Raw genomic sequence first — 26,664 nt, 5'->3', positions numbered from 1 at the left:
TCGACCAGAAGGTGAATGAGAAGTGAAGGAGGAAACGAATTAAAAAGGAGTAAACGATTCTTAGGAGACTAGCCCAGGGGAAGGATGTGACCAGACACTCTTTGAAACCTGCAGGAGCATTAAGAAAGGGAAGAGTCAGAAAGAGCACTGAAGTCACATTTATTACGCTGACCTCTAACCGTCACTTCCACGACAAATCTACTGCTTGTGTTATTTTTATATTTAATGTTTTCCAAGCATATGCTTTGGAAACAGCCAGTAAGCTGCCCAACAGTACAGGAAGGAAACTGTCAGCCAGAAATACAGCATAAATCCTTTCTTAAAATAAGAAGCACTGTAGTTAGAATTGCTGTTTCTAGAATTCTGACACAGGTTGTACAGGATACAGTCTACTCGCTGAGAAGAAAAATTATGGCTAAGCTAGTCTACAGAACAAGAACTGAGGCACAGGCTATTGTGTTGCTTATGCAGTTTATAAAGCAGAACATTCTAAGGTTGTCTTAAAAAAAAAAAAAAAAAGAAAGGGCAACAGAAAAACCCCCAACAATGTTTCCTGGTGATCTACAGAAAAACCCGTGGACCTATAAATGTGCGCAGTGTTTTCTTCTCTGCAAATATGACATCAACCTCAAGAGGGTACTATAACCTAGTAGTGCACATTGATCATAAGGACAAAATAGGGCTTGGGTGCTTTTTAACCTGCCTACTAGAAACTGATGCTCCCTATTTTCTTCCAAGTATTCTGCTGAGAGGTATTTTTTTTGTACAGTCTCTCTTGCGTTGAAGGCAGACGAATAAGCAAAGCGGCGAGTTCCACAGAAGCGCTCCAGGAATGGTTCTATGACACTGCCAGTAAAGCAATGCCCAAAGAGCAGAGCACTGGACTAGCGTGATTACAACTTGACTGCATCCACAACTTCCCTGGGCAGCCTGCTGCAGTGTCTCACCACTCTCACCATAAAAAATTTCTTTCTTATATCTAATGTAAATCTGCCCTCTTTTAGTTTAAAACCATGATCACTTGTCCTATCACCACATCCACAGAAGGCAGTTAGCACCTAATTCCAACAGTTTAAAGTGTCTAATATATTAAAGGATCCTTGTATATTGAGGCAGAAGTGATTTAATTCACTATTTCTGGTGTATAATTATTTGTCCATCTCTAGACTTTCCTTAGAATGTGTACATTGTGGAATACATACCATTTTCAATGCAAAAATTATTCTTAAGTACCAACTATTCAGGACACTTTTTAAAATTAAAACTTTATACAAAATTTTATTTGCTCTATCATCTCTTTCCATCTCAGTTGCAAATCAAATGGAAAAAAGAATCAAAATTTCAGTAAAACACTTTCAAGAACAGTAAGCTGCATGATTATCAGAATTAGCTGGCACACAGGTATCTGGGTTGGCATCAATGAACTACACTAGCATCAGTCAATGAAAAATTCCCCAAATTCTTCTTTTTGTCCATATCGACATGAGTTTAAAAAGAAAAGGCAATCTCAGCTCTTCCTGTGATTATACTGCCCAGGGTGTGCTCATGTGGTACAATTTGCCCTGGTACAGGAAAATAAAATAACCCATGTTATTCCAATGATCTCTGCTCTAGGATGTTTCCAAAACTGTGCAATCTATTTGAAAAAATAAGCTAGATCTCCACCCTCTGACACAGTACAGATAATTTCAAAACTGGCATTCTTATTATCGTATTTCTTAGTTGTTTTTTACTTCAATGTCATTGCTAACAGAAGCTAGGTAATTACCTGGGTATTCGCTACGATTGGTTATCCTAACCCAAATACTGCATACAATGAACGCCAAGAAGGTGACTTAGCTGAGATGCAAAGAATTATTTAACAACAACAAAACCCCTACAATCAAAAACCAAAGTAAAAGCATGTTGGTTTTTATTTTCTCTGCCAACTTGGATCCAGTTTCTATTTACTTGGTAATAATGTTTCCAATAAAGTCAAGAACTTCATCAAACCCATCTTTCTCCTCAGATTTCAGCAACCAAAAGGAATGGATTCTTGCAGGGTTGAAAAGCAAAACAACCCCTAAAACAATATTCCTTTATGCACTCAGTAACAGTATGACAAAGCACCCTTATGTGACCTAAAGCTATCCACAAAGTTACACAAGTATTTGATTAGGACATTAAATTTAATTTGGATGGGAGGAGGAAAGGGAAGAGCATACTTCTGTATTAGTCCCCAGTCATTCACCCAGACTTCTCTAACCAAAAGCTATTTTGGGGACTGGTCACCATTCCAGTATTACATAAGTGCCCACAGCTAAGACTTTTTGCATTCTGCAGTTGCATATGCTTATTTCTTTGTGGTTCAGTATTACTAATAACTTAAGATAATGAATGAAACATATTTAAAAAAAAAAAAAAAAAAATCACTTTAGGAAAAGACAAATGCAGTCACCACAGGAGTCACCTTCAGCTGTAATTGATCTGCCTAAATTGAAAAGAATGCAGTAATACTTTTGTATTCCAAAACCTTTAAGTACAAGTTGTCTTCTTCCACTAATTTAAGATGATTAGTCACTTGTGAAAACAAAATAAGGTGACTAATTAAGCTATAGTTAACCTATTTCCTATGCAAAAAAAAAATAATTATAGTAATCATACTAATCACATAAAAGAAATTACAATCAACAGTCTCTCAAAATAAGATGCTAGTATTTTATGAATTTAAGTGTTTAATTCTTTATAGATAAAGGAAGTAGAAAATATCCAGTCATTTCAATTGTAATAGTTCCACAATCCAAAGAATGATGTAATGCTTTTCTGGTGTTTTTTTTTTTTTTTTTTTTTTTTTTTTTTCCCCCCCCCCTTTTCCTATAGTAGTACATCACTAGACTGGGCTTTACAAAACCAGGAAACTCCTAAATTAAGAAACCAACTAAAGCCATCTCTTCCTCTTAATTTAAATTTTTCCAGAAAGATTCTAACAATTAAGTTCCTCAAAATATTTCAACACATCCATTCAACAAAGACATACTCACCACCCTTTTTTTCTTTTTTGGTTCATCCCCAAATGCAAACTTGGAGCTGCCTCTTCAGAGACAGTGCTTCCACAAGGCACGGGGGTGTCTCTCACAGTCACTCTGAACAATGGTGGGACAGCAGCAGGTTCGTTCACCTGCTTCTGTCTGTCTGAACACAGCTGCAACTGCTGGCCACCTTCAAGTTTTGGAAGAAATGGATCTTTCTTGAGGTGCAACCAAGTTTACAAGACTCTTTCTACGCTGTGGGCTATCAGCCTGAGCTTCACCTGGGGGAGCCACCTCCTTTCTGACAGCTCCCAAGGCTGAGCGAGTGCCTTACAGCACCTTACTGTGGTTCACTGATGCTTGTTTTCTTCTTCCTGTGATCTCCAACCCGCTGTTCTCTCAAGTCACACTTACTTTCTCTTCTTTGCACGATATTTACCACATCACACTCAGGTTTATTTTCAAGCTAGATAATAAATGAAAAAGTCTGTTTGTTAGTAACATGTTTAAGCAGTTTTGAACAACTAAACAGACAGTATGTGAGGGGGAAAAACAACCTAAAGGATGAGAACTTTTCCCCCCCTCCCAAGAAAGGGCAAAGTGCTATAAAACTGCAGCTAGCCAGTATGGTAACTGGAAATGGAGTAGCCTGATTCCCTACAGTTTTGGTCTCATCATACTTACTCTTACAATAAAACACATCAGTATTTGTCTACCCAAATGCAAGTATTAAATGACCATCAGACATCACGGGACACTAAATGAGATTCGGACACCATTATGGAATTATACAGATTAAAAAAGGAAAAGGGTAAATAGTTGAAGAGAATATAATTGGTTTTGGCCAACAAAAACCACAAACTCTATGTATGTTATGCTTTCATTACCTCACTTGTTAATACAAAAGTCTGCCTTTTAGAAAGCCTGAGAGTCTATAGAAAGCAACCAACTACAGCAAGCAAAGAAAAAAAAAAAAAAACAAAACCAAAAAACTCTGCTGCAACAAAGGACTTTTACATCAGCTTTATAACTAAAAGTGAAGTACTTCCTCAATCCGTTATCTTCATTCCTGCAGTTTGTTGCAAGATCAGGAAGTCAAGATTTGAAAGACTTCCATGAAGAAACATTACCTCATAACTAAAAATAGGAGTGACAGGAACAACTCTAGAAGTCTTTAAAGTAAGTGAACAAATGACATCAGATTGCTCTCCAATAGTTACTAACTGGTGAAAAATGAAATGATGACAGAAGTTGCATTTACATGTGCTTACCTGTAGACTTGTTGTCAAAAAACAGAACTCAAGACTACAAGGTATCACTGATTAAAGTTTTGTGGGACTGAATGATGGCAAACAATAACACTACATACTTATATACATATATATATATTTGAAAATTATGACTAAATCTTTGGGCATTTAGACACAGGTAACAATTAATTGATAGGGTTTAGGAAAAATTTTATCACAGATAAAAATTTAAAGCATTAGCATTGTTTGCTCTTGGCATGAGGGTGTCAGGCAAGCCAAGTCTGACCTTGGCTCGCTCTTTGGTTCAATTTAGTTTCAGTTCCCAGGGGGAACATAGCAGTGCCAGATTCCCTCTTATTCTTTTACAGAAACAACTTTAATCATCGTAAGGGAATAAAGAACATGAACACGTTCCCATACTTTGCAAGTTGTTTTTAAAACCGACGCTTGCCAGTACTCTATGAGAAGTACTAGAAACGTGACAGCCGGACACATAAAATTTGTCAACCAGGATGCAATCAACTTTCATTTGCTTTCTGCGGATGTCCCACTTCCAATCACTACACTAAAACCCAGCCAACAAAGAGCACGTTGTTGCAGGACAAACCTCTGTCACTCCACCCCAACCCAAGCCTGGAGAGAAAAAAAAAAAAAAAAAAAAATCAGGTGCTTTTACTACTGCTATTGTAGCAGCGGTATGCCTGCACTCACCTCCTGCGCTCTGGCTCTTCCAGCCAGGAAGAGCACTTGCTTTTTAAAGCAACTCCCTCTGTCATCCTGAAGCGCTAAGTTTGCTGCTGGAAGAGGCCCTCCAGGCCGGCTCCCCCCAGAGGCCCGGCGCACAGGGACGCCCCGCAACGCGCAGCCCCCGCGGCGGGGCATCCTGCCGCACGGTCTCGCTGCGCAGCCCCGGGGGTGTTTGTTTGTCTGTCTCCCGGGGGTGTTTGTCTCCCGGGGGTGTTTGTCTCCCGGGGGTGTCCCACGGGCAGCGGGTGATACCCGGGGGGAGCCCTGACGCCTCTCAGGCCGCCGGCCCCGCTCCCGGGGCGGCAGTAACACCGCCGCGGCCAGCGGGGAGGCGGCCCCTTAGGCGACAGCCCCTCCCCCGAAGGCGGGACCTCGGGGCCAGCCCTGGAGCCGATTGGGCGGCCTCCAGCCGCTGCTGTCATCGATTGGCTGTGCCGGGGAAAGGCGGGAAGGGCGCCCCGCCCCGCGGCTCCCTCAGCCCCGCAGGCAGCCCGCCTCGCAGGACAGGGTCAGTGGGAGCGGGGCGGGCAGAGGTGGGCTGTGGGGGGCGTGGGTGGGCTGCGGGGTCCGCGGCTGTGGGGGGCGTGGGTGGGCTGCGGGGTCCGCGGCTGTGGGGTGCGTGGGTTGCGGGATCCAGGGCAGCCGCAGGCTCTGGGCTCGGCCCGCAGCTGTGAGGGCGCGGCCTCCCGCCTCTGCCGCGGGGCGGGAAGCACAGGGAAGGCGCTTGAGGAGCGGCCTGGGGTCTCCCGAGGGCGTTCGTACCAAGCCTACTTTCAGCAGGACAGGCCTTATTAATTAGAGGACTTGTGAGAGAAAAAAAGATATTTGTATCACATGGGAATGCTGCAAAAGCCACATAGATTATACTGTATGAATTACTGCAGGTGAGGGACATCAGGTTGGTGTGCAAAGCAGCACACAAAATACAAAATACGCATCTGATCATACACAACCTGGTGCGCGGGGATGAGCATGTCACCAGGGAGAACTGTTATTACTAGTTTAGCTGTGCAGTCGTGCCGTTTGCTCCTTTCCCGGCCTGCCCAACAGCCTCCCACAAGTGCAAACACTGACTCTTCTGTGGGGCTCCGCAGCTCCTTCCGCCCTCTCTGCTGAGCCTCTCGCACAGCTGCGGATCAGGGCTGCTCACCACCGGGTCAATACATGACAAGCACTCCATGAGTACCTTAAGGTTTTCCAGAGAGTCAACAGCTTTGCATAGGTAACGCTGTAGTTGTTTGCTCTGAGTGATAATACTCTCCTGTAGCAATCATCTTGAAATACATATTTGAATTTTTCAACTGCAGGTTCAAGTTATAAACACAAAAAGATTCTACTTAATGTGTATAGATCAATGTCATGTGTTGTTGGGCTGTCCTTGTACAATTGCTTTACTGGAATGCTTGAAGGTGTAGTCCAGGCTTTCAATTTAGGGAAGTTTACCAATTACTTTAACAAATGGCAGCAACTGTATAAGAAATAGCACGAAGAAATACAATTCATCAAATGTTGGGAAATGCGTCTATTTCACTGTTGTCTGAAAAAAAACCAAACCCTAGCACATGTTGGAAGCTGTATATTTCATAGCATAGACATTTAATTTTTATATACAAAAATGTTCTAGTTCAAAGGACACATAAGATACAGTCTGGTTACAGAAAAATTTGCTAGTTTGTTACATAGCAATTAGTAACCTGGAAAACTGCAATGCAGGTTTCTTTACGCTCTATGTATATTAAATGCTGCCTTGGTTTTGCTGGTAGACACGATGTTACCATGTTCATATTTATTTGTTGGAGAATGGCTCAGAGACAAGGGTCCTGTGCCTTTAGCCAGTAGATTGTAAGCCTGCATGCCTGAGTTGTGCCTTGTCATGTATTAAGAAAATCTTTGAATGAACGTTGGCGCAGGCTCTGCTCATACAAAAAGAAAAAGGGGGAATTGTTGGAGAATGGCTCGGAGACAGGGGTCCTGAGCCCACCGAGCAGTTGTACGATCAGAGCCTGCTCTAGCTGCTGATGCTGAGCCTCACTAGGGTTTGCCTGTAGCTGCTCGCAGCTGCTGATACAGGAGGAATGTCAAGGACGCTTCAGCCCTGTGTACCGTGGTGTGTCGAAAACAGGTTAAGGGGAATTAGGAATAGTGGTCTGAGAAACCCAGTGTTATGATAACGGTGGTCTGAGAAACATTGTGTTACGGTACTGTCGTGTATCGAAAACAAGTCAAAAGGAATCAGAAATAGTGGCCTGAGAAACTTAGTGTTATGAGAAGCTTGTGCTGTAAGCTAACTGCAAGTAGGTGGACCGTGCGAATACGACCCTTAGAGCTTAAGCCAATCACCTAGTGACTAGTAGGCATAATAATTATCATTGTCTGTATAAATATATGTACCCTGGGCCAATAAACAGACACGTTGATTGATGCTCTGTCTTCCACATTGAACCCGTCTCGGCGTGTCGTTCGTCCGCGGCTCCGCATTTATTCACATTATTAAAATGAAACATACAAGAAAAAACAGAATAATGTTTCAATGAACTGATGATTCTTACTGTTAATCAACAATAGAGGATGATGTTCAGCCTCTAGGTTTTAACAGCACCTTTGGGAGATGCTAAGCTCCAAACTAGTTTTACTTACACAGTTCTATAGTTATATTTCTTAAAAAAATATATATTCTGTGCCCTTATTCTAGTGTTCATGGATAAAACAAAAGCGGAGCTGTCCTTCATTTTTGAAAAAGAGCTACAGTGTCTTAAGGATAAAGGATAGTATAGATCGTGTATCTAAACAACAATAAAAGCTATATCTCAGTAATCCTTATAATTATTAATTTTAGAGTGAAATTTTTCTCTAGGGACATTGCAAAGGAAAAAAAAAATCAGCTATTTAACAGTGAATGAAGACTGAATAAACATGTTTGTACTGATAATTACCAATGATTAACTGTGTGCAAAGAGACCTTGAGCTACGTTCCTAGGAACACAAATTTACATAAACAGGGTAGATCGAGACACAGTTTTCTGTGCCATAAAGCGTGAAAAAGCATGCTATAAGGGATTTTTTTTCAGGTTTTTTATTCACAAATGTATTAGTAAATGGTAATATATACATTTGCCAAGTTGAAATTAAAACATACATTATACTGAATAGCCAAGTTGTGTAACTGAATACTATTATTGTAAGGCTATGCAGTGTCTTATATGTTACATTATATACCTATATAACTCTACAAGACCATGTATATCACCTCAGAACATTTTAAAACATGGAACATGGCAAAGAATAACAATTTAATTTTGTGACTACAGGAAAACAAACCTTCAAAACATTTTTGGGAACCAGAACTGTGTCTAAATTGTGTTTCTCAATTTAAAAAACTTAGGTCTTCCATTCAGTTCTGGGGTGTGTCTACGTGCATTCCTTCCTGGAGGAGACCCGAGGTATTTACCATGGATCTCCCAAAATACACTCATGAAAACCAATGAATATTGAACTTTTAGCACCATAAAGTGTCTCAATTAAATCTCACATTTAGCAGTTTTTGACCAATCTGAACATACTCAATGTTTCTTATGCCAGTACCAACATTTTTTTGGTTTGATTTTGATAAAATTAAAAAACCGACACTGGCAAATATATAAACAGTATCCAAGGGACTTTTAATTCAGGAATTTTACCAATTTTTAGTGTAGAAATTAATTTGATAAATGTGTAGATGATTCTAATGCTTGGGTCTCTAGTTAAAATACTTTTACTTGCTCATAATAGTACCTGCAATGAACTAAGTACTATACAACTATAGAAGATTTGAGGCCTTGCTAGGAGAACTATAGCATTACACAATTCCAATTTAAAGGAATTACATATAAATTCATATTTTTTTAAAATATTCCCTGAGCTTGTGAATTTTAGCCATTTTATCTATGCCCTATATCCTATTATCCCCTATTATTATTACTTAGCCCTATTATCTATGCTAAGTAGGCATCAGTCACCTCTCCACAAGCTGAGCTACATGTTCAGATAGTTCTTTTTGTTTATTATAAACCTGTATTTCCTTAGACTGCCCAAGAGTGGAATATACTAACAATATTACAAATAATAAATAGTCATAACAATAAAAGTGATGGTTTCTTAAAGGGGGCTTTCACTTGATAATAAATGACAGCATACAAATTTCTACTTTTTTTCTTTTAAGCGTGATCACCGAGGCTGACCCCAAAGCTGCTAATGCTGGCTAAGCCAAGAGACACACAAAATGATTCCTCTCTGAGAATACGCGGTGAGTGTGGCACCATGAACAGGTCCACTTACTAGCTCATCTTTCACTGATTATTTAACCAATTGCCAAAATAAATATAACAAACCAAATTTCAAGTGACCTATAACAAAATTAAAAGATACTTTAAATTAAAATCTTGTCCCTAATCCAAAACATACACCAATTACCAAGTGAAACACAATGAGAAACCTTAACAACATGTAAAGGACACTTAGAAAAACTTAGCTTCCAAAAATACTCTTATGAAGTATTAAACACTGAGAACTCCTGACAGTGAAGCTTAAAGGTTAGACTTCAAATGGTGTCATACGTATATATGTAGTAAAGCAGCTCATAAAGTACACTAACATGGCTTAAATTATTTACTTACAACTATGTTCAGTGCAATTCAAATTGAGATTGAGTCACGTAGAATACATCTGAGAACTTGCCTGAAAATTCCCCTCTCTGGTAAAGCAGTGGTTTTGAGATGTGAACTAAGATTACATGGAACAGTATAGATTTGAAAACTGAAACCTACTCCAATGTCTCCAAAGGTTTCTGTCTGCTGGTACACAGTGGGATAACAATAAAGGGTATTGCTAACAGGTTGCTGATCAGTGCTTGCCATAGAACTTCTAGGACTGTGTTCTTTGATAAGACATACATTATATGTTGATGCTTTCTGAAATATACAGCAAAAGGATCATAAATTATTTTGGCAATTGTTTGTGTTTGCTGTATCTTTTTACATTGCAGATGAAAAGGAAGAAGGCATTTCTATTTAGAGAGTAGCATTCTGCTTTAATCTGCTTTAGAACAGATATTTTCTGTTTCTTCTCAGTGTGATCACTTTTGTTTTCTTCAGTCAGGGCTAATGTTTCTGATCCAGATCTGCTCCATAACCTTACATGAGAGGTACACTTTTACCGTCTTTCTAATGAAGAGACAGTTCTTATTTCTTCTTCTGAGCTGGCCACTGCTAATAAATCCATCCAATTTATGATTCAAAAAGTTCAGAACTGTTTAATTTGTCTTCTTCATACAGCAAAATATTTTCCATGAGCTTCTTTTTTTGATCATTTATCTTTATTTTCCAAGATGTCTCTCTGGCTAATGCTGAAAAACAAAAAAGCCCAAATATTGAGAAAGTAAAATCATCTATTGTCTGAGGAAGAGATGATCATTTTAAATTAAAAAAACAAAACAAAACAAAACAAAACTGGTTTAGGAAAAAATCTGATAGAAAACCATAAAGCGTTTTGTAGATTTATTGGTAAGATCATAACCAAGAAGAAAAGGTTGATGGAAATGTGTTAGAAGTAGGAAGAAGAACCGAAGCAATTCTGGAGAAGAGAGTAATTGTCCCTACTATTACAATACTAGAGCACTTTTACAAAGACTTTGGTTATCATAACAGGAGCATGGGCAGTTTTGCCAAGACAGCTTGAAGATCATGTGTGTTTGCACGTTCTGCATGCACCCTTCAGATTTATCTAGATTTACCTTGTGAAGAACACGGAGAGTCAAGGTCTGCATTGCTCTGTTGAAAGGTGCTCTGCGCAGCAGATGCTGCTTCCAAGACCTCATCACTTTTGGTGCATGCCGCATTTCTTTCCTGGAGTCCATTTGCAGGATTTTCCTGCTTCATCCTGTAATCAGAGGCTGCTGTATTTTCTGAATTGTTACAGCTGTTGCTAGATAGCTCATCTGTAGATCCTTCTGAAGGATTCCATATAAAACTGCTTGATTCATCTGATTCGCAAGGGACCCTTGACGCTTGCCCGCAGTAGATGTCAGGTGACACAACTCCTGGTGAAGGCGTGCATGGGTTGGCACTCGTCAGGACCACGGCCTGGGTGCTGTCCTCTTTACGGCCCCCTGCAGAAGGCACATCCGTGCTCTGACTACTTGTCTCATCATCAGTTTCTTCTGGAGTGTTCATGGAGAAGCCAGAAGTGCTGCCCCCACAGATGTAAGGCTCTCCTAATTTATTTTCAATCATTTCCATAATTTCAAGCACCTGTTTTTAACAACAAAATCTGTGAATGCAGAGTATTTCCTGTACCCTTGCTTACACATATTCTCTTATGTAAACTCTGTCAAAAATAAGTAAGGCATGAATGTTGTAGCTTTAGATCTTGCTGTCAAGAAGACTAAAGTCTTGGTCATGCATTTAAAATATTACCTCTTCTATGTTAGAATTCTTCTTTCTCAGACACATGCAGGTGGCCAAGGCAAAATCAACAGCAGCCTCTTCCAGCAGGTGTCCTGCTTTCCTGTCCAGATATTTACAGCATATTTCCTTGGCAGCTAGCTTTTCAAAATTTTTTACTTTGGGGGATGAGCTTTCTTTTGCTATTTGAATTTCATCAGCAATCATATCTTTCTGTTCAAAGGAAAAAGATACATTAGTGAAGGCAAAATTAACACAAACATTGATTTCTGTCTGAATCACTGAGAATACGAGTCCTGCCATAGATTTAGTATTGCTCTGTAATGGCTGGTTTACAGACCTAAAAGCTTTAAGAATCTCCATTCACGCAACTGCCAGAAATGTTTGTTTTCACAGGAGAGAAAAGGCCAAAGGTTTTCTCTGCATCTAATGTCAAATTCATTAAAGCAGATCCAGCTCTTCTAGGCTTATGCCCATTTATAGGAATGAAAAATAATCAACACTGTACATAGCAGCATTCTTGCACAGAACTTTTCAAACATCTGTTAAAGAAATCAGAAACCTATGATCCTGTGTTTTCTGAACCATTTACCATTGCTGAATTGCTTGGAAATAGCAAGAAAGAATACTATCGCTTTCCCCTCAAAGGCTTCAACAAGATGGTAAATCAGGAGTGTATCCCATAGAAGGAATACAGGTGGAGTCTGTTCTCACAAAGATGGTGTTAATGGCATTCAGTGAGCCTGGCCAGTTCTGGTTACCTGTGAGAGCAGTTTGTGTAGCAGTAATCACAGCTGGGGCAGGTTGGCCAGCATATAAATTCCATACGCTAATGCAATACATAAACACCTGATAAACATGATGAGGAGCAGCTGCAGTTACCGCCTACCCGGGTTTTCCCATTCAGCTTGGCTTGTAACAGCTCTTTCTGGCACATAAAAAACATGTAGCAGCAGTTCAGCACAAAAGCTTGTCTCTTAAATAGGCATGTATTTAAACACCAATTATTCCTGAGTATCTCCTGATATAGTCAGGCCAGCACTCATGAGTGTGGTATGTGAAATGGGAATATATCTTCTGCTTCCTTATCTGAAGGCAGGTAGGCTATTGGTGTTAATGGAACCAGAATGTGGCTTCTGAACATCCCTTCTTCAGGGTGTGTACAGCAGACTGCAAATAACAATCTGTAATTATATAACATGAAAATTCATTCTATGACAGCAACCCCATTCACTTGAGTTGGTATTCACTATTCCTGCTTTTTCTTACCAGATAAATAGGGTGTCTTCCTTCATCCAGTGCCTTGATCCCTGTCAATATCTCTGCTAAAACCTAGAAAGTATATTTGAAAGATAAAACAATTTGTTCAGAATTAATTCTATTCTTAAAAATTAGTTTTATAAGAAATACTGAACTGCCAGGGCATTTTGAAATTATATTTTTACTTCACACAGCTTAACAATGCCAGATCTGGACAATCTTTGTGAAACTTCAGATCTACCTCCAGAACTAAGTCAGAATTTTATAGTTAGGTACAATAATGTTGTTGAAACAAAGGATGAGAAGTAACTCTAAATCTAGGTAAGAAATCACACTGAACAGAGTAACTTCCTATTTAAATGGAAACACCTGGAGACAGGTGACATCATAGACTATCAGTTGTTTTAGTTTAAATTCCAAATTAACAGGTGATGTTTGTAGAAGCTCATGCAAGAATTCTGAGAACCTAACTGCAGTCTTTCTGCTACTTTTTTTTTTTTTTTTTTTTTTCCAAAACTATAGGCTGCAAGAAACAACTTTGTTTCTGTTGTTCAAGAGATTCACCTCACTTTGCCAGCAACTGAAGTATATTTGGAGTATGGACATAATTAAAACCAGGATTTTAACACAGTATATAGTCAGCAACTGTGATATAAAGTTGGTTGCAAAACACCTATATGAGACTCATGCTCTTACATGCAATTTCCTGTCTCGAAGCACCAAAGAATGCAACAGAACATGGAAAAGAGGCAACGTACCACACCACAGCCAAATATATCAACTTTTTCTGTTAACTGCCCATGTCTGATAAAATCTTCTGGCAGATAAGTAAGAGAAGCTTGCAGGACTTTGGTTTTCATCATAGCATATTCTGATTTTTTATCAACAGAATACAATCGCAGACCTGAATGTCCAAGCTTTGGTGTGAAGTTTTCATCCAACAAGACATTTGAGCTGTGATAAAGACAGACAAATAACAATACTGGTAAGTAATTACTTTAACTCGAGATAAAGAATTACAGTCTTATACTTTTAAAGTTAAGCACTGAAAGTTTCCAGTGTTTGGCCTGCTGTGTATGAATGAAAGGATTAAGAATGGTAGAACGGGAGAGGGGGAAGAAAAATCACTCCAAAAATTACTTCAAAAGAATATATTTCCATAATTTAGAAAAGAGAGACAGAACAAATGTAAACACCCTACAGAAAAAGAGACAGCAGAAAGATACTGCAAATGGTTTTCAGAATTGCATGACTTTTCAGGCATTATTGTTAAAGAAATCCTGGAATGAACAGGTGACCAAGGAAGTGCTGATATGCCAAACCTTTTGATATTCCCGTGAATTATTCCAAAATTATGTAAATACTCTATAGCTCGGATGAGTCCTATAGAAATTCTAATTCGCATCTTCCAGGTCAGTGGAGCAGAATCATCCTGCAAGGAAGTGAGAAAAAAAATGGTATTTTATAGAATAAAAAACTGTAAGACATTAGTAGTTTTGAAAACCAAAGACTTAGTTTTAGTCCCAGTCAAAACTCCTGCTGACCTAAATCAGAAGTTTTGTTCGAGGCAGAAACTGATGATTTCTAGGCCAAGGAAGGAATCTATTCTTCTATATTGTGCTGCACGTTTTGCCTGCCATAGGACACAGTGAGATAAGGCTAAAGCAAGGATCACACTTGCCCAAAGCATTAAGTACTGGCCATTACTGAGGCACAGCGCTGGTTTTGATGGATTGCTTTTGTGATGTTTCTCTGCCCTATGATCTCCTCTCCGAATGAACATCTCGAACCCTTCCCTCTTAAGGCCTTGTAAAACTTCATAGTACATTATGCCAGTGAATATGATGATGGCTTCTACATAAACATATTCCCAAACCAAATGAAATATTACAATATGAATAGACACATTTTGCAGATTTCTTATTACTTTAAAAATCTAAAGGCTGCAGAGCAGAAACTTCCTTTTGACCTGATCTGCTTTGCAGTAGAAAAACTGAAGAAGAGCTGCAGCCTTGTAGTACTACTGCATCCATAGAGCCTGCAGTCAAAATGCAATTGCTTTTCATACAATAACAGGACAGGACTTGTAATCATAGAAAGATAACAGACCCAGATTATTTGCTTACTTCACACTGAAGTTTGTTTTGTAGTGATCCATTAGGCAGGTATGGATATATCAGACAGTGCAATCCGGTTTCTACTGAGAAACCCAGCAGCTGCAAAATGTTGACGTGACAACACCTGCGGGCACAGATCAACAATGATTTGCAAATGAAATAAGAGCAACACAGAAAAAAATACATTCCTGAGCTGAAATAAATTCCTAAGTTCAAGGCAACCGGGAATTGTGTCCTGCAGCTGGAGACACAGAACGGCCCTGAGCCAGGCTGCAGAGGGCTAACAAACCGAGCAGCAAAGAGGGATCGTTACAGCGCAGCCCGGTGCTGAGCGGGGAGGAGGGGTGCAACGCTGCAGAAGGCTCTGGTGCCTCACACGGGCGGGCAGAGCGGCTGCGTTGGCTCAGCAGGGACCTGCAGCATCCCCGGGAGGCATGCTGTTGCCCAGGGCTCCTGCAAAGGCAGCGCATAACCCCGCTGTCCCCAGACCAGCACAGTGCCCGGGAGACAGACACGTAACTTAAACTAAACACACGGGCAACAGGCCACACACGGGGTACGCACAGACTGCATCTGAAAGCCAGCAGCTTACCGAAAGCAAATCTGTACTTCTGTATGAAAGAATCTTTGGGTGGAATTTGGGCTTGTGCATTCCATCTGAAAAATGAAAACATGCAACAGAATGTCAATAATAATTATTAAGATGTTGCATTTATACAGATCTTTTAAGTTCTAAATGACAAGCTACTTCAGAAAATAGGCAGGTATCACTGATAGCAACTTTGTGTCAAAGCCAACAATTAATTGGCAGATAGAACAGAGAATGGTGTAAAACCACTTCTGATCCAATCATCAATGCAGGTAGTTACATCACAGGCTACTCCCATAGATAGTGTTAATGAAATTACTCACATGAGTAAAGTATCTCTCGTGTTTGCTGAATCTAGGTTTACTTTACATCCTTTCCTTTTCACCTCTCCTCTTGTGTAGCTGTTTTGGTTCTCTGCCCATACAATATTAAACTGCTAATGTTTGAGAGATACTAATATCGTACCCCCTTCAAAGAAAAATGAAAAGTGGAATACTTGCCTCTTTCAGTCTTTTGATGACATACACTATATTGTTCCTCTGACCTTTGTAGACATCCGCAAAAGTACCTTCACAAATTCTGCTCTTGTCACTGAAACCATTCGTGGCATTGGTAACTTCCCTCTGGGTCCACAAAAGACTCCCACTGGGGAGATCAGTTATTGTCTCCTGCTGAGGAGCAGAAGAGCTGCAAGGCTACACATTTGTAGAAGAAACAAGTTTATCTCATGAAATTCATATGCTTTTTCCTTCTTTCAGGTGTCGTGCTTTCTTTTCCATGATTTAAGCAATCACTGTGACTGTTGAAAGAAACTGTGAAAGGTACTGTGCACTTATTAGGGTTTCCCTTTTTAATACCTGTCTTGATGTGATTTGCTGATATAAAAATTTTGCATAGCAGCAGAGACTTGAAAACAATTACCTATTTGCATTTCCACCTTTCCCAGAAAACAGACTTAGTTTTATTTAAAAGTCCATATATTTTTCTGAAGTGATGTTAGTTTATGTTACAAAAAAATATTAATCTTTATGTCTGGGGCATATATTAAGAAACAGTTAGATGAGAAAATAGGGTCTCTCATAATGTATTTACGTTCTGGTAGAAACTTCACATCTACTTCTGAAGCATCTGGCCTCAGTTGCACAATAACTTGTTCGTTCCAGTGTGACCAGTCCTAGTGCCAAATGTTATTACAGTTCCACTGTAGCCCAACCATGCGGCTTTCACAACCTTAATGTGCTCCAGTGTTGAGAAAACAAAACATTAACTACCTCTCAAGAAACTCTGAAACTGTTGCATTCTTTGTAGCAATCTTCTCTTCTGGCTGGTACTCCTGAACCGTGTTATTTTGGAAGAGTTTAAAGTCTTAGAACACAATCTTTAAAAAAACTCAAACAAAATAAACCAAAGAAAACAGGCCAAGACAGGACTGTGATGGGACCAGAATATGCACATGGATCTGGGAAACAGTCTGAGAACCCACAGGACAGATCTAGCTAGACTATCTTAAAGAGCTACAGGGAGGAAGGAACTGTGTGATAAAGTCATTAGGAACATGAGAAAAACTTTTCACAGTGAGATGGTTAAGCACTGGAACTGGGGCTCAAAGAGGTGACAGAACCTCCATCCTTGGAGATTTTAAATTGTCAGCTACACAAGGTTCTGAGCAACCTGACTTAAATTTGATAGTAACCCGCTTTTGAGAAGAAACCACATTTTAAATATAAAATTAAACTAAAAGAAGTACGCCATTGTGACTGGTCGGTGGTATATATTGCACTGTCCTATCATAACACCAGAAATGTTAAATCCTCTGTAAAATCTATACTGGAAATTCCTTCAAAATTAATTCCTATTTGTGGGCATGGTGTTCATGCTGAGCTATGCAGTATGCAATACTATTAATTTTTTTCCCTCACTGGTCCTTTGCTGGCAAAAAAAGTGATGTAAACCATAACTAATCTAACTGAAGCATTAGTATTATATTCAGTCCAAACAAATTGTAATCAGGCCCCACTTTTTCACTAGATCTATATTTTATACAAGTAGAGGGATAAACTTTAACTGAAAAACCACAGATGTCATAAAGACTATTTTCATTGTTATAATCAATGAGTACTAAAGGAATTTACCTTCACACTTGATGAGACAGGAGGATTTGACTGTAAGGATGTCAAAAGGTCTCTTGGGGGAGGTGGTGGACAAGGGAGTGAATATAAGGCTCCTCCTGAAACAGCACCTGACATTGAAATAACAGCATTGAAAATACACCTTATATTTATAATACCATAGCCTGTGACTAATTATGCAGGTCTGGTGTATTTTGTTGAATTTCCTAAACAGGGATAATCTATGACAGGCTGTCAAAATGTGGAATACTGTGTGAAGATAAGGAACTATTTTCCTGGTTCCTCTTTGCAAGATGACTATGCAGATCTCTCTAGTCCTGGTGCGGGGACGTAGGGCTCCCTGGGTCTCTACTGTTGGTCAGATGCTCTCCTCAGTATGTCTTGTGGTTCTGCTCCCTCCCTACACCAGGCAGAGGAGTGTGCTGACCCGTGCACGGCTCTCTTTCTGGCCTGGATTTATTTTGCATGGAGAGAGGGACATGGGGCAGGAAATGTATGCACTGACTGAGTCTCCGTATGGAGCCAGGATGGGACCAGGGTGCTCACAGAGACCTGGGAAGCATCTGGGAGATCCCACAGGATAGACATGGCCAGCATCTCTCAAGGCCAAGAGAGCTGTAGGAAGGAGGAGCAGGAGGCTGCGTGCTCAAGTTAGGAATAGACAGCTCAGGATGCAACAGTGCTAGGAAAAAGGCAAATATTCACATGTGACCATTCTGAAGAGCAATATATTAATTATGCTGTACTGAAAGGGAATGGGAAGCAGTTTTGTCTATGTGGTCATTTCAATGTCAGAGCAAATCCAGAGTCTATTACTTTACTTACTAGCTGCTGGTGATACTCCCGGATTTGAAGAGTCTGGTGATGGCAACAGGCTTATCTCATTTTCTTTCTCTCTCTTTTTGCTTTCTGTGGGAGTTAAAGATATGTTCTCCTGTTTAGGCTGCTCTACCAGCTCTTCTTTTTCAGAGTTGGAAATATTAGAGGCTGATGTCCCTTCAAAAGAGAACAAAGGAAAGATGAAGATTACCAGGAAAAATAGAGACCAACTCTAATCAGTTATCAGGAAATAATCCTAGTCAGGGAAACAGACTGTAAATTAACTTGGACATTAAAATGAACATTCAAGCAATTTATTGTTAAATTGCTGGAATACTATTAGTATTTAAATTCTGACCATATTCATTACATTATCTACTACTGAAAATTAATAAGAAGATAGCCTCAAACAAATATCAGTGATGACTACACAAAAGATACATGTTCTTTTACCATAAGAAATCAGCAATAATAGTATATGTATTTTGTCATTTTCTATATAGCATCCCCCAGGCAATGATCTCAAATTACAAATCTCTCCCAGCCCAGAGAAGGCATCTAGTTCTTTGTTAATTGTCACTGACAGGAAGTTTGACAGAATTGTATTGGTTTTAATCAGTTAAATATTTTAGGACTATTTTCAATTGTGTGGTTTTAGTGTCATGACCGTGCTTATTCCCAGAAAACACTTTCCTATATAGAACTGTTTGTAATAAAGAATCATATTTTTACTTATGAACAGAAGAAAACAAACTGGAGACAATCTAGGGAAAACATAAGAATGGTCAAAGGTCAAGAATTACTGATATATAAGGAAAAATTAACGGATGAATTATTGATTCACTATAGCTCTAAGAGATCCTATGTTGTATACAGCTTGGCAAAGTCTCAGAATCAGGCCTGAAAAAGCAACTTGGTTAAGAGAAGTACAAAGATGCTTTCAGCACACAGGGACTTGGAAGATATGTACATCTTAGAATTATTAAAATTGGATTCGGCTACAGTTAGGACGGGGGAAAAAAACAACTTTAAAAAAATTCAAGATACAGTGATAAATCTCCTGTCAAAGGCACTATCAAAATCTTCTGAAGAAGCAGCTGAATTCTCATCCATGAATATGTTTAAAACTGAGGTTGAAAAGGAGCTTGCAAACACCCTGTGTGCACTAGGGGTGATGTAAGAGCTTTCTACTGCCTGATAACAGCATTTTCCTAGATGTAGTTCTAAGCTTTTGTTTCTTGCTGGCACCTTTTATCAGCAATACATTTAACATTTTCTTAAAAATCAAAATTAATGGTTTATTTTTATATAAGAGAAAATAAGCACAAGTATTAATACAGTGGTTTTTTTGACACACTGATTTATCAGGTTAGTATCTGAAGCATGATGGTGATCCTAGAATCAAAAGGCACAGGCCTCTGCCTTTGAAACCAAATAATAGCTTTGTGTTCTTTTTTTTTTTTGTACAAAGCAAGCATAGGAGTGTCTGAAACAGGCAGGAAGAGGTATGTTTCATTTATAATTTGTGCTACTTATAATAAACCAAGATTCAGTAGAATTGTTTAAGAGAAACAAGCTATGACAGCTTCAGCATACTAAGAGCACTGAAGAGTAGGAGTACAGGAAGAGCAGTAATGATAGAAGTGGGCACGTTCATGTCAGGCAAGTTCTTTCCTTTTACCTCTGTTTGGAGTTTGTATCCACTTTCGTCAATGTCACCTATGACTGCAGATTTGAATGAAACTCAGCCTTAAAATTCAGAAAAATCAGGTATGTTTCTTTATTACTGTGTCAGAATGGTACGAAATCCCCAATTTTACAGGCTTTTGAAATTAGCTATCAAACAGTCCACAGGCTTTTAGTCAAAACCAACAGTCCCTGTATTTTGCAGTTTTTGGCTTTTCCCTCCTGTGCCTTAACCTAGAAATCTCTAAAATTAGAATCACTTCCCTTTTTCAATCTATTATTCAGGGTTTTTCATGAATTTTGCAACTTCCTGCACATCAGACAAGCAGATCACCACTGAAGTGAAACTGATGTGAGGCAAATAATTATTATGATGGACACGGAGAAGTGAGCCTAGAGTAGCACAGGAGGCTGTTGGAGGGAGGTAGGACTCTCCTGGAAGTCATCTGCCAGCAAAACAGCTACCTGTGGGTTGTGCCTGATTCCCTCAAGTCAGAATGAATAGAATTATGGTGATGTAAAGACCACTTAATTTTTCTGAAGTGTCCAATAGAACAAGCAATGTATTCTCCTTATCTGCCCAAGAGGAATCACCTGAGTAAGCATATTCAGATAGAGGTAAAAAAAGCAAAAATAGAAGGTAAAGACTTAAAAGATTTATCTGAACCTAGAAGATCCTGCTAGAAACCAATTCTGCTTATGACTGAGCACACAGTGGAATGCCTGTGTTGGGTTAATTCCAGAATAAATTAACTACTTCCACATGACAGAACAACAAAATAATCCAGACTTTCTGCCACTTAAATTAATAGAAAGTTTTGCTATGGACTTCAGTATAAAAAACAACTGTAAGAATATTTTTTAAATGATCCTTTCATTGTAGTTTTATAATTTATTGCATTTGAATTGATCTGGGACAAAAATTAATATTGATCATCCAGAAATATAACTGATTTAAAATGGGATTTCTCTCTTCCATCTTCTTTTAAACCCTCTTTATCTAGCCTTCATATTGCTTTACAGAATTCAGTCAGAACCAAAATCACTTCTAACTCCTTATGAAGCCCTTCATGGAACAGTCCCATAGTGTAGTTCACTCATTGTCACAATCAGAGAAACAAAGGTATGTTGATCTATTACATCAGCTCAGTGTCTTAATTGACTGAATTGTGTATGTCCATGTCTTGCCATGATCTCTTAATATTTACTTTCCCAATTTACTATCTAGCCCACAGAAATCATTATAAAGACCCCTGTTTATTTGCATCAGCCAACTATAATTTTTAGAAACCAAGCTTTTCCTTAGAAATCACAAAGTATACTCCTGCAGCCTGGAGGAAGTTGATTGGGTTTTTAACACGGGGAAAACCCTCAGTTCATGCAGCTTGTGGCAGGTGAAGTCCAAAAAGTCTCAGAAATGTTTTTGAGAAAGCTCAGGAAAAAAAGGAAAGAAGGTAGATCAGTGAAGCGTAAGAGAAAGTAGGTAATCCCCTGCTGTACCAGAGGCTGCAGTCGGGTGCATACTGTGCAAGCTACAGTGATATGACCATACTACTTAAAAAACAAACCAGTCAGACAAACAGAAGGGTGACAAATATTTCTGTGCAGTGATGCTGATGATTTTTGTCTGTGTTGTATCTTTATTTTTAATGGTGACGCTGCTGAAATTTGCTATTGGCTTGGAAGCCTGATTCTTTGCATTTTATGTGATCAGAGAGAGAAATCTTACTTGGTCATTGTGTAAGCAATGTTGTCAGGGGCTTTAAAATGCTGCCTCTCAGGATCTGATCCAGTCCCATATTCTGGCCTTTGCACATAGGGCCAGGCCTAATGATCAGAGACGCTCTGCGCAGCTCTCTGAAATTAAATACATGACGCTTCTCTTGGAGTGATTCATCACTGCAATGTGCTGAACTAATCTGCTTGAAGTCTACTCATGGTCTTGTTTTAAAGGCCTGTGTGAAAAAACCCTCTACCTTGGAGTAAAAGCAGCAGCATCTCAGTTCTTACAAGTAATTTTTCTAAGGTCTTTGAACTCAGCTTTTGCAAAAATGGCAAAATTAACCCACATGGAAAGAAAAGACATCTTGCCTAACTTAACAAGCCCAGCCTTTTCCATGACAGATAAAAAATACGTTGAAAATTATTGCTGCTATTATGTAGTGGTAAAAACATTCAGTAATTTTTCAATTTCAGTTTTTATGTTTCTCAGAAGGAGAATCAGGAGGTTTTTTTATTAAATCACAATGTATAAAGCAGGATTACAGAAATGTCAATGAACTCTGTAAAGGAATACACCAAAATAAGCCAGCCATAAACAAAGGCAGGCTCTGGCAGGGAAAGAAGGCAAGGACTGTAACTAATTAGAGTTTAAGGTGTGGTAGGTTATACTGTGTTATGTAAGAGCACCCAGGAACTCTCTTTATGGACTAGGAATCCACTGTGTTAATACTGGACAGGCACAGAGCAAAAGCGTCATCACATCATGGAAGTCACCCTCTACGCCAGAGTATCCATAAAAATACCACTGTCAGGGAGCCAGGCTTATTGCATTGGTGATATCTAGATCAGACTTATTCAACGTAGAGAATAAAAATAAAATTTAAAAAAAAATAAAGATTTTTATTTCAATCCTGTCCACTCATACTGGACCCCCAAAGTTACAGTCACTGTGACTAAATTAACAATTGGTTTACTGATACATAAATTAAACCAGATTTGAGTTTACTTTCCTGTAGCTTTGTTTGCTTTGCTGAGGAACAAGGAGTGAGAATAGCTATGGTCTCCTAAGCTGAATGCTGTGGCTGAATTCAGTCAGAAAGTGGATCTGCTGAATCAGAAGGTTGTATATGGGTGATGCCAAAAATCAGTTATATTAACTGAGCGATGCTCTCGTTAGGGTCTGTGGTTATTGTGTTTGATGTACTAAGACAGAATTTGCTGCTCGCCATGGAGCTCAAACCCAGCCCTCGCTGACAGCCTCCCTGCCAAGGGGTGTGAAGTGCAGAAGGTGCTCCCACACATCTTCCACCCGTGGAAGCGTATGCCCTCATAAGCTTTGAGTGTTTCCCATATGCACCTGGATAGTACTTCTGTAAGCATTTTTGGCCACATAACAAAAATCTGTAATTTTTCTTTCTAATAATTCTCTATGGAGAATTGGCAAAATTCATACAAACCTCTGATTGCCAGAAAGTAGATTTTGGGTTGGAATATGTGTGAAAAGGGGAATGTGATCCACTCAACTTTTTGGGGCAACTCAGAAAGACAGTATGTTGTCCGGGGTTCAGCAGATTTGGTGGTAGAACTGGATTAAGGTACAATTTGGCTTACAAAAATGGAGAGCTGCAATTTAAACATAATTTTCAATGGAGAAAAATGGAAAGGAAAATTATATTTACAAGTGTTGTAATTTCTATGAGGCAATGGTTTACCAAAGAAGATAAATCTGAAATAGAGCAAACTGGAGATATGCGAGAAGAATTACATGCAAAGAGTTAGAAAAGACTATAGTTGTTTAATTTATGGATGGATCAAGGAGAACATACTGTAGGAATAGAGAAAAAATTAAGTGTGATAAAGAAATAGTGAAGTAGGTAGTCCATAAACCATTTCTCCTTTTCATAACCTTTGTCTTATGGTGCAGGAAAGCAGGCTGCATAGGCAAATTGATTATAAGTTTTTCTACTCTGAGTTTTTTCGACAATTAGCGTATAATGACAAAATTTCATGGAGAAACAAGAATGTATGAAAAATTAAAACATTCATAATTAAGTTCTGTTTTGAAACCCTATCTGATGCACGAAAGTACCAGCCCTGGTTCAGGGCACAGCCAATCTCCCTTTGGCACCTCTTGAAGCACCTGAGGTGGCCACTACAAAGATGGGATGATGAACTAGAGGGACCAGTGATTCCTTCTCTATGTCACCTCTTCCTTTCCCACCTCAAATTTTATTTGAGAGCGCAGAAAATCAGAACCAATGGAGAAATTTTACAGTTTGAGCACAGGACTCCCAGCAAAAAGTTTCTCTGGCTAGCAAGACAGGTTTACTGGATTGGGTCCGGGTGCTCAGAGAAGCAGCACAGACTCCCCGCGGGAGGAAGGGGCAGCTACTCACAGTCCAGAATGACCTGAGCTGCTCGGAAGAGCTGCAGTCCTTGCAGCAGGTCCAGGAGCTGCTGCACCGTCGCCAGCCTCACTCCCCACCACCACATGAGTTCTCTTGTTATGCTGATCCCTGTCTTCTCCATGCACTTGATTTTCCGTAGCTCTGTTTGATCTGTTATCACATAGGAGGCTAGTGGGAGACAACAAATATTTCTGTTTAAAGATCAGAAAAACCAAGCGAGTGCAAGCAAGGAAAGCTAAGGCGTGAGACACTTTACTTTTTCATTTCCACACTTATAAAAGGAAGTATCACAATAGATTAGCCATGTGGACACGAAGAAATTGAATAAGGTATTCCTTTTATTTTAGAAAACATGTTGTTATATCAGAAACCCAAAAAGAGAATCCAGTCACATTTTTCATCATGTTTTCCCCATAATCTTCCTTCACCTTAATACTTTGCACCAAAGTTAGTTCAGATTAAATTCCTGGTGTGATTCCCCCAAAATAGGTAACAAGTCCGTGGTGAGACTGCACTCCTGTCTACATTACTAAATACCAATATTACAGTAAATCAAGTAGTAGCTGAATCATCTGGGTGTTATTTACGGTCAGATAAACCTGTTGGTGAAAGCAGCTATTTTTAAGATCAGGAGATGCGGTGCTAAATCTGACCCTACCTAATTTGTCCCGATTCCTGGATGCACACAGCATGCTGCTTACCCCTCTGTGTGCTTCTGGGCTGGTTTACCAACACGTAATCCACTGCCCACTAAGCCCGGCGCACCCAGCCGCAGCCTGGGGCCGGAGGAGGGTGAGGCAACCAGAAGGGTAGAGCAGCCGTGTCCAAGAATGCCCCTGTATTTGGGATGGGGTCATGCCCGAGCTTCCCCACCCCTCAGGGCCTGCCCTGGGGAGCCCTCGGCCCCGGGGCGGGAGGCGCAGGGTCGGGGGAGAGGAGCCGGGACGAACTGTGCTGCAACAGCGGTTTGTGACACACGGGTGCCTTGTCACTCCGTCCTGGGATTTTGTGTAAATTCAGCTGTGCTCATTTGTGGTCACCGGGGGCTGGTGGACGTAACCCACCGGCGGTGCCTGTCTGACTCAGCCAACCCGTACCCGGTGTGCTACCTGCTTAGCCCGAGGGGGAGAGGCCTGGGGGCCGGGGACGTGCGTGTGGAAACAAAGGTTCCGAGTTCGCCCGTCAGCTGGGTTCAGAAGGATATCACGCGTACAGTTCTATGCGTCTGAAGATTGTGGAAATGAGTCCCACGCTAAGTCAGCAAGTTTAACTGGGGTAAGAATTTACTTAGCAGACGGAGTTGGCAAAGTCTTGAAAGAAATTAAATCATGTTAAATGCAGGAAGGGAGGCCAACTAAGAAAAGATTCCGGTTAGAATCGTTTGGACTAGGATACAGAAAAAAGAATAAACAACTCAGGGACTACATTTTCTGTACTTATTAACTGGACACGGAGAAAAATAGGGGCAGTTAAGTATGAGAGAATATACATGAAGTGAAGGAAGACAGGAAAAAGTAAAACATCTAAGCACATGTGAGGGATGTTTTGAGAACAAGCAAGCATGTACCAGAAGTTAAAGTGTGAACAGAAAGGGGAGCGTGAAAGATAGCGGCGAGCGAGGGGAGGGAGCCTGGCTGCCGAGGGAATGCGGAAGTCTGGAATTCCACCCATTAATCAGAGGTTTCACTTGCTCCCGAAAACAGACTGGTGCATGGGAATTCCCTGTCTCCGGGATTAGCCCTTCGGAGCGCTGGGCAGCGACTCGGCCAGAGGCCCTGCGTGGGGACGGCCGCGTCCCTCGCGCCCTTGCAGCACACGTCCCGTGTGCCCCCACCGCCACCCCGGGGAGCGCCGGTCCCCTCTCACCGAATCGCATCCAGTCGTAGTCGCTCAGGCAGTCCATCTTCTGGCAGAAATCCTCCAGCACCCAGGCAGGCATGCTGTGGATGTACAGAGCCGGGGAGGAGCCCCCTTTCAGGGCCAGGGGCGGCTGCTGCAGGGTCATCGCTTCGCAGTCCCTCTCCGGAGAGGCCCTTGTCCCCGGAGCGGCCATCAGCGGGGGCCACGCATGGTGCACGCCGAGGGCAGGGACTGCGGCCGCAGGCGGTGACGCTCACCGGGCTCTGCCTCCTCTGCGAGCTGCCCAGGGTTGATTTTCTCCAAAAGCTTCCTCTTCTCAAAGGGGCTGGCCTTGGCAGCCTGTCCCCACCCCGGCCCGACGCGCTCTTTGCTGGGGGAAGAACCGGCTGACACAGGCGAGCGTTTCTTGGCAGGGTCAGACCACACTCCGCTGCTTCCTGCTGACGTCAGGCCCCGGCCCCAAATGCAAATCAGATTTTCCTTTCCATGAGTGCTTATTGCCCCAGCCTGGTTGCCAAATTACAAGTTTCATGTGATGGAGGTGAAAGATGCTTTCCTGCATGTTACGCACGGCTGGTATTGCCAGCAGGCCGTGCAACTCGGGCTTACAGGCAGAGCGAGGTGCACGTAGG

General features: G+C 40.6%; 1 protein-coding gene and 1 long non-coding RNA gene across 3 annotated transcripts; both read right to left on the bottom strand.

The window, feature by feature from the left end:
• Nucleotides 1-2,804: 2,804 nt before the first annotated feature.
• Nucleotides 2,805-5,331, bottom strand: LOC116960444. The gene is made up of 2 exons (XR_004406407.2): nt 4,970-5,331; nt 2,805-3,474 (listed from the first exon to the last, which is right to left on the bottom strand). It is a non-coding gene; the product is annotated as an uncharacterized LOC116960444 (long non-coding RNA).
• A 2,540-nt stretch (nt 5,332-7,871) lies between these two features.
• On the bottom strand, nt 7,872-26,631 carry IRAK2 (interleukin 1 receptor associated kinase 2). Of its 2 annotated transcripts, none has more exons than XM_032987833.2 (13): nt 26,039-26,631; nt 24,161-24,340; nt 18,363-18,533; nt 17,541-17,635; nt 15,909-16,103; nt 15,412-15,476; nt 14,829-14,943; nt 14,025-14,134; nt 13,461-13,656; nt 12,712-12,774; nt 11,455-11,655; nt 10,773-11,289; nt 7,872-10,385 (listed from the first exon to the last, which is right to left on the bottom strand). In XM_032987833.2, exons 1-13 carry the CDS (start codon nt 26,223-26,225, stop codon nt 10,267-10,269), a joined length of 2,214 nt encoding a protein of 737 aa, XP_032843724.1. In that variant the 5' UTR covers nt 26,226-26,631; the 3' UTR covers nt 7,872-10,266. The 2 variants fall into 2 exon arrangements, with proteins under 2 accessions (XP_032843724.1, XP_032843723.1); XM_032987832.2 differs by having other exon boundaries at nt 8,052-10,385; nt 17,541-17,647; nt 26,039-26,629.
• Nucleotides 26,632-26,664: the final 33 nt, after the last annotated feature.

Source organism: Tyto alba, unplaced genomic scaffold (genome assembly GCF_018691265.1).
Source record: "Tyto alba isolate M040663 unplaced genomic scaffold, T.alba_DEE_v4.0 Super-Scaffold_3, whole genome shotgun sequence".
NCBI lineage: Eukaryota > Metazoa > Chordata > Aves > Strigiformes > Tytonidae > Tyto > Tyto alba.
Note: the sequence above shows the minus strand (reverse complement) of the source record. Positions and strands in the feature narration are given on the sequence as shown.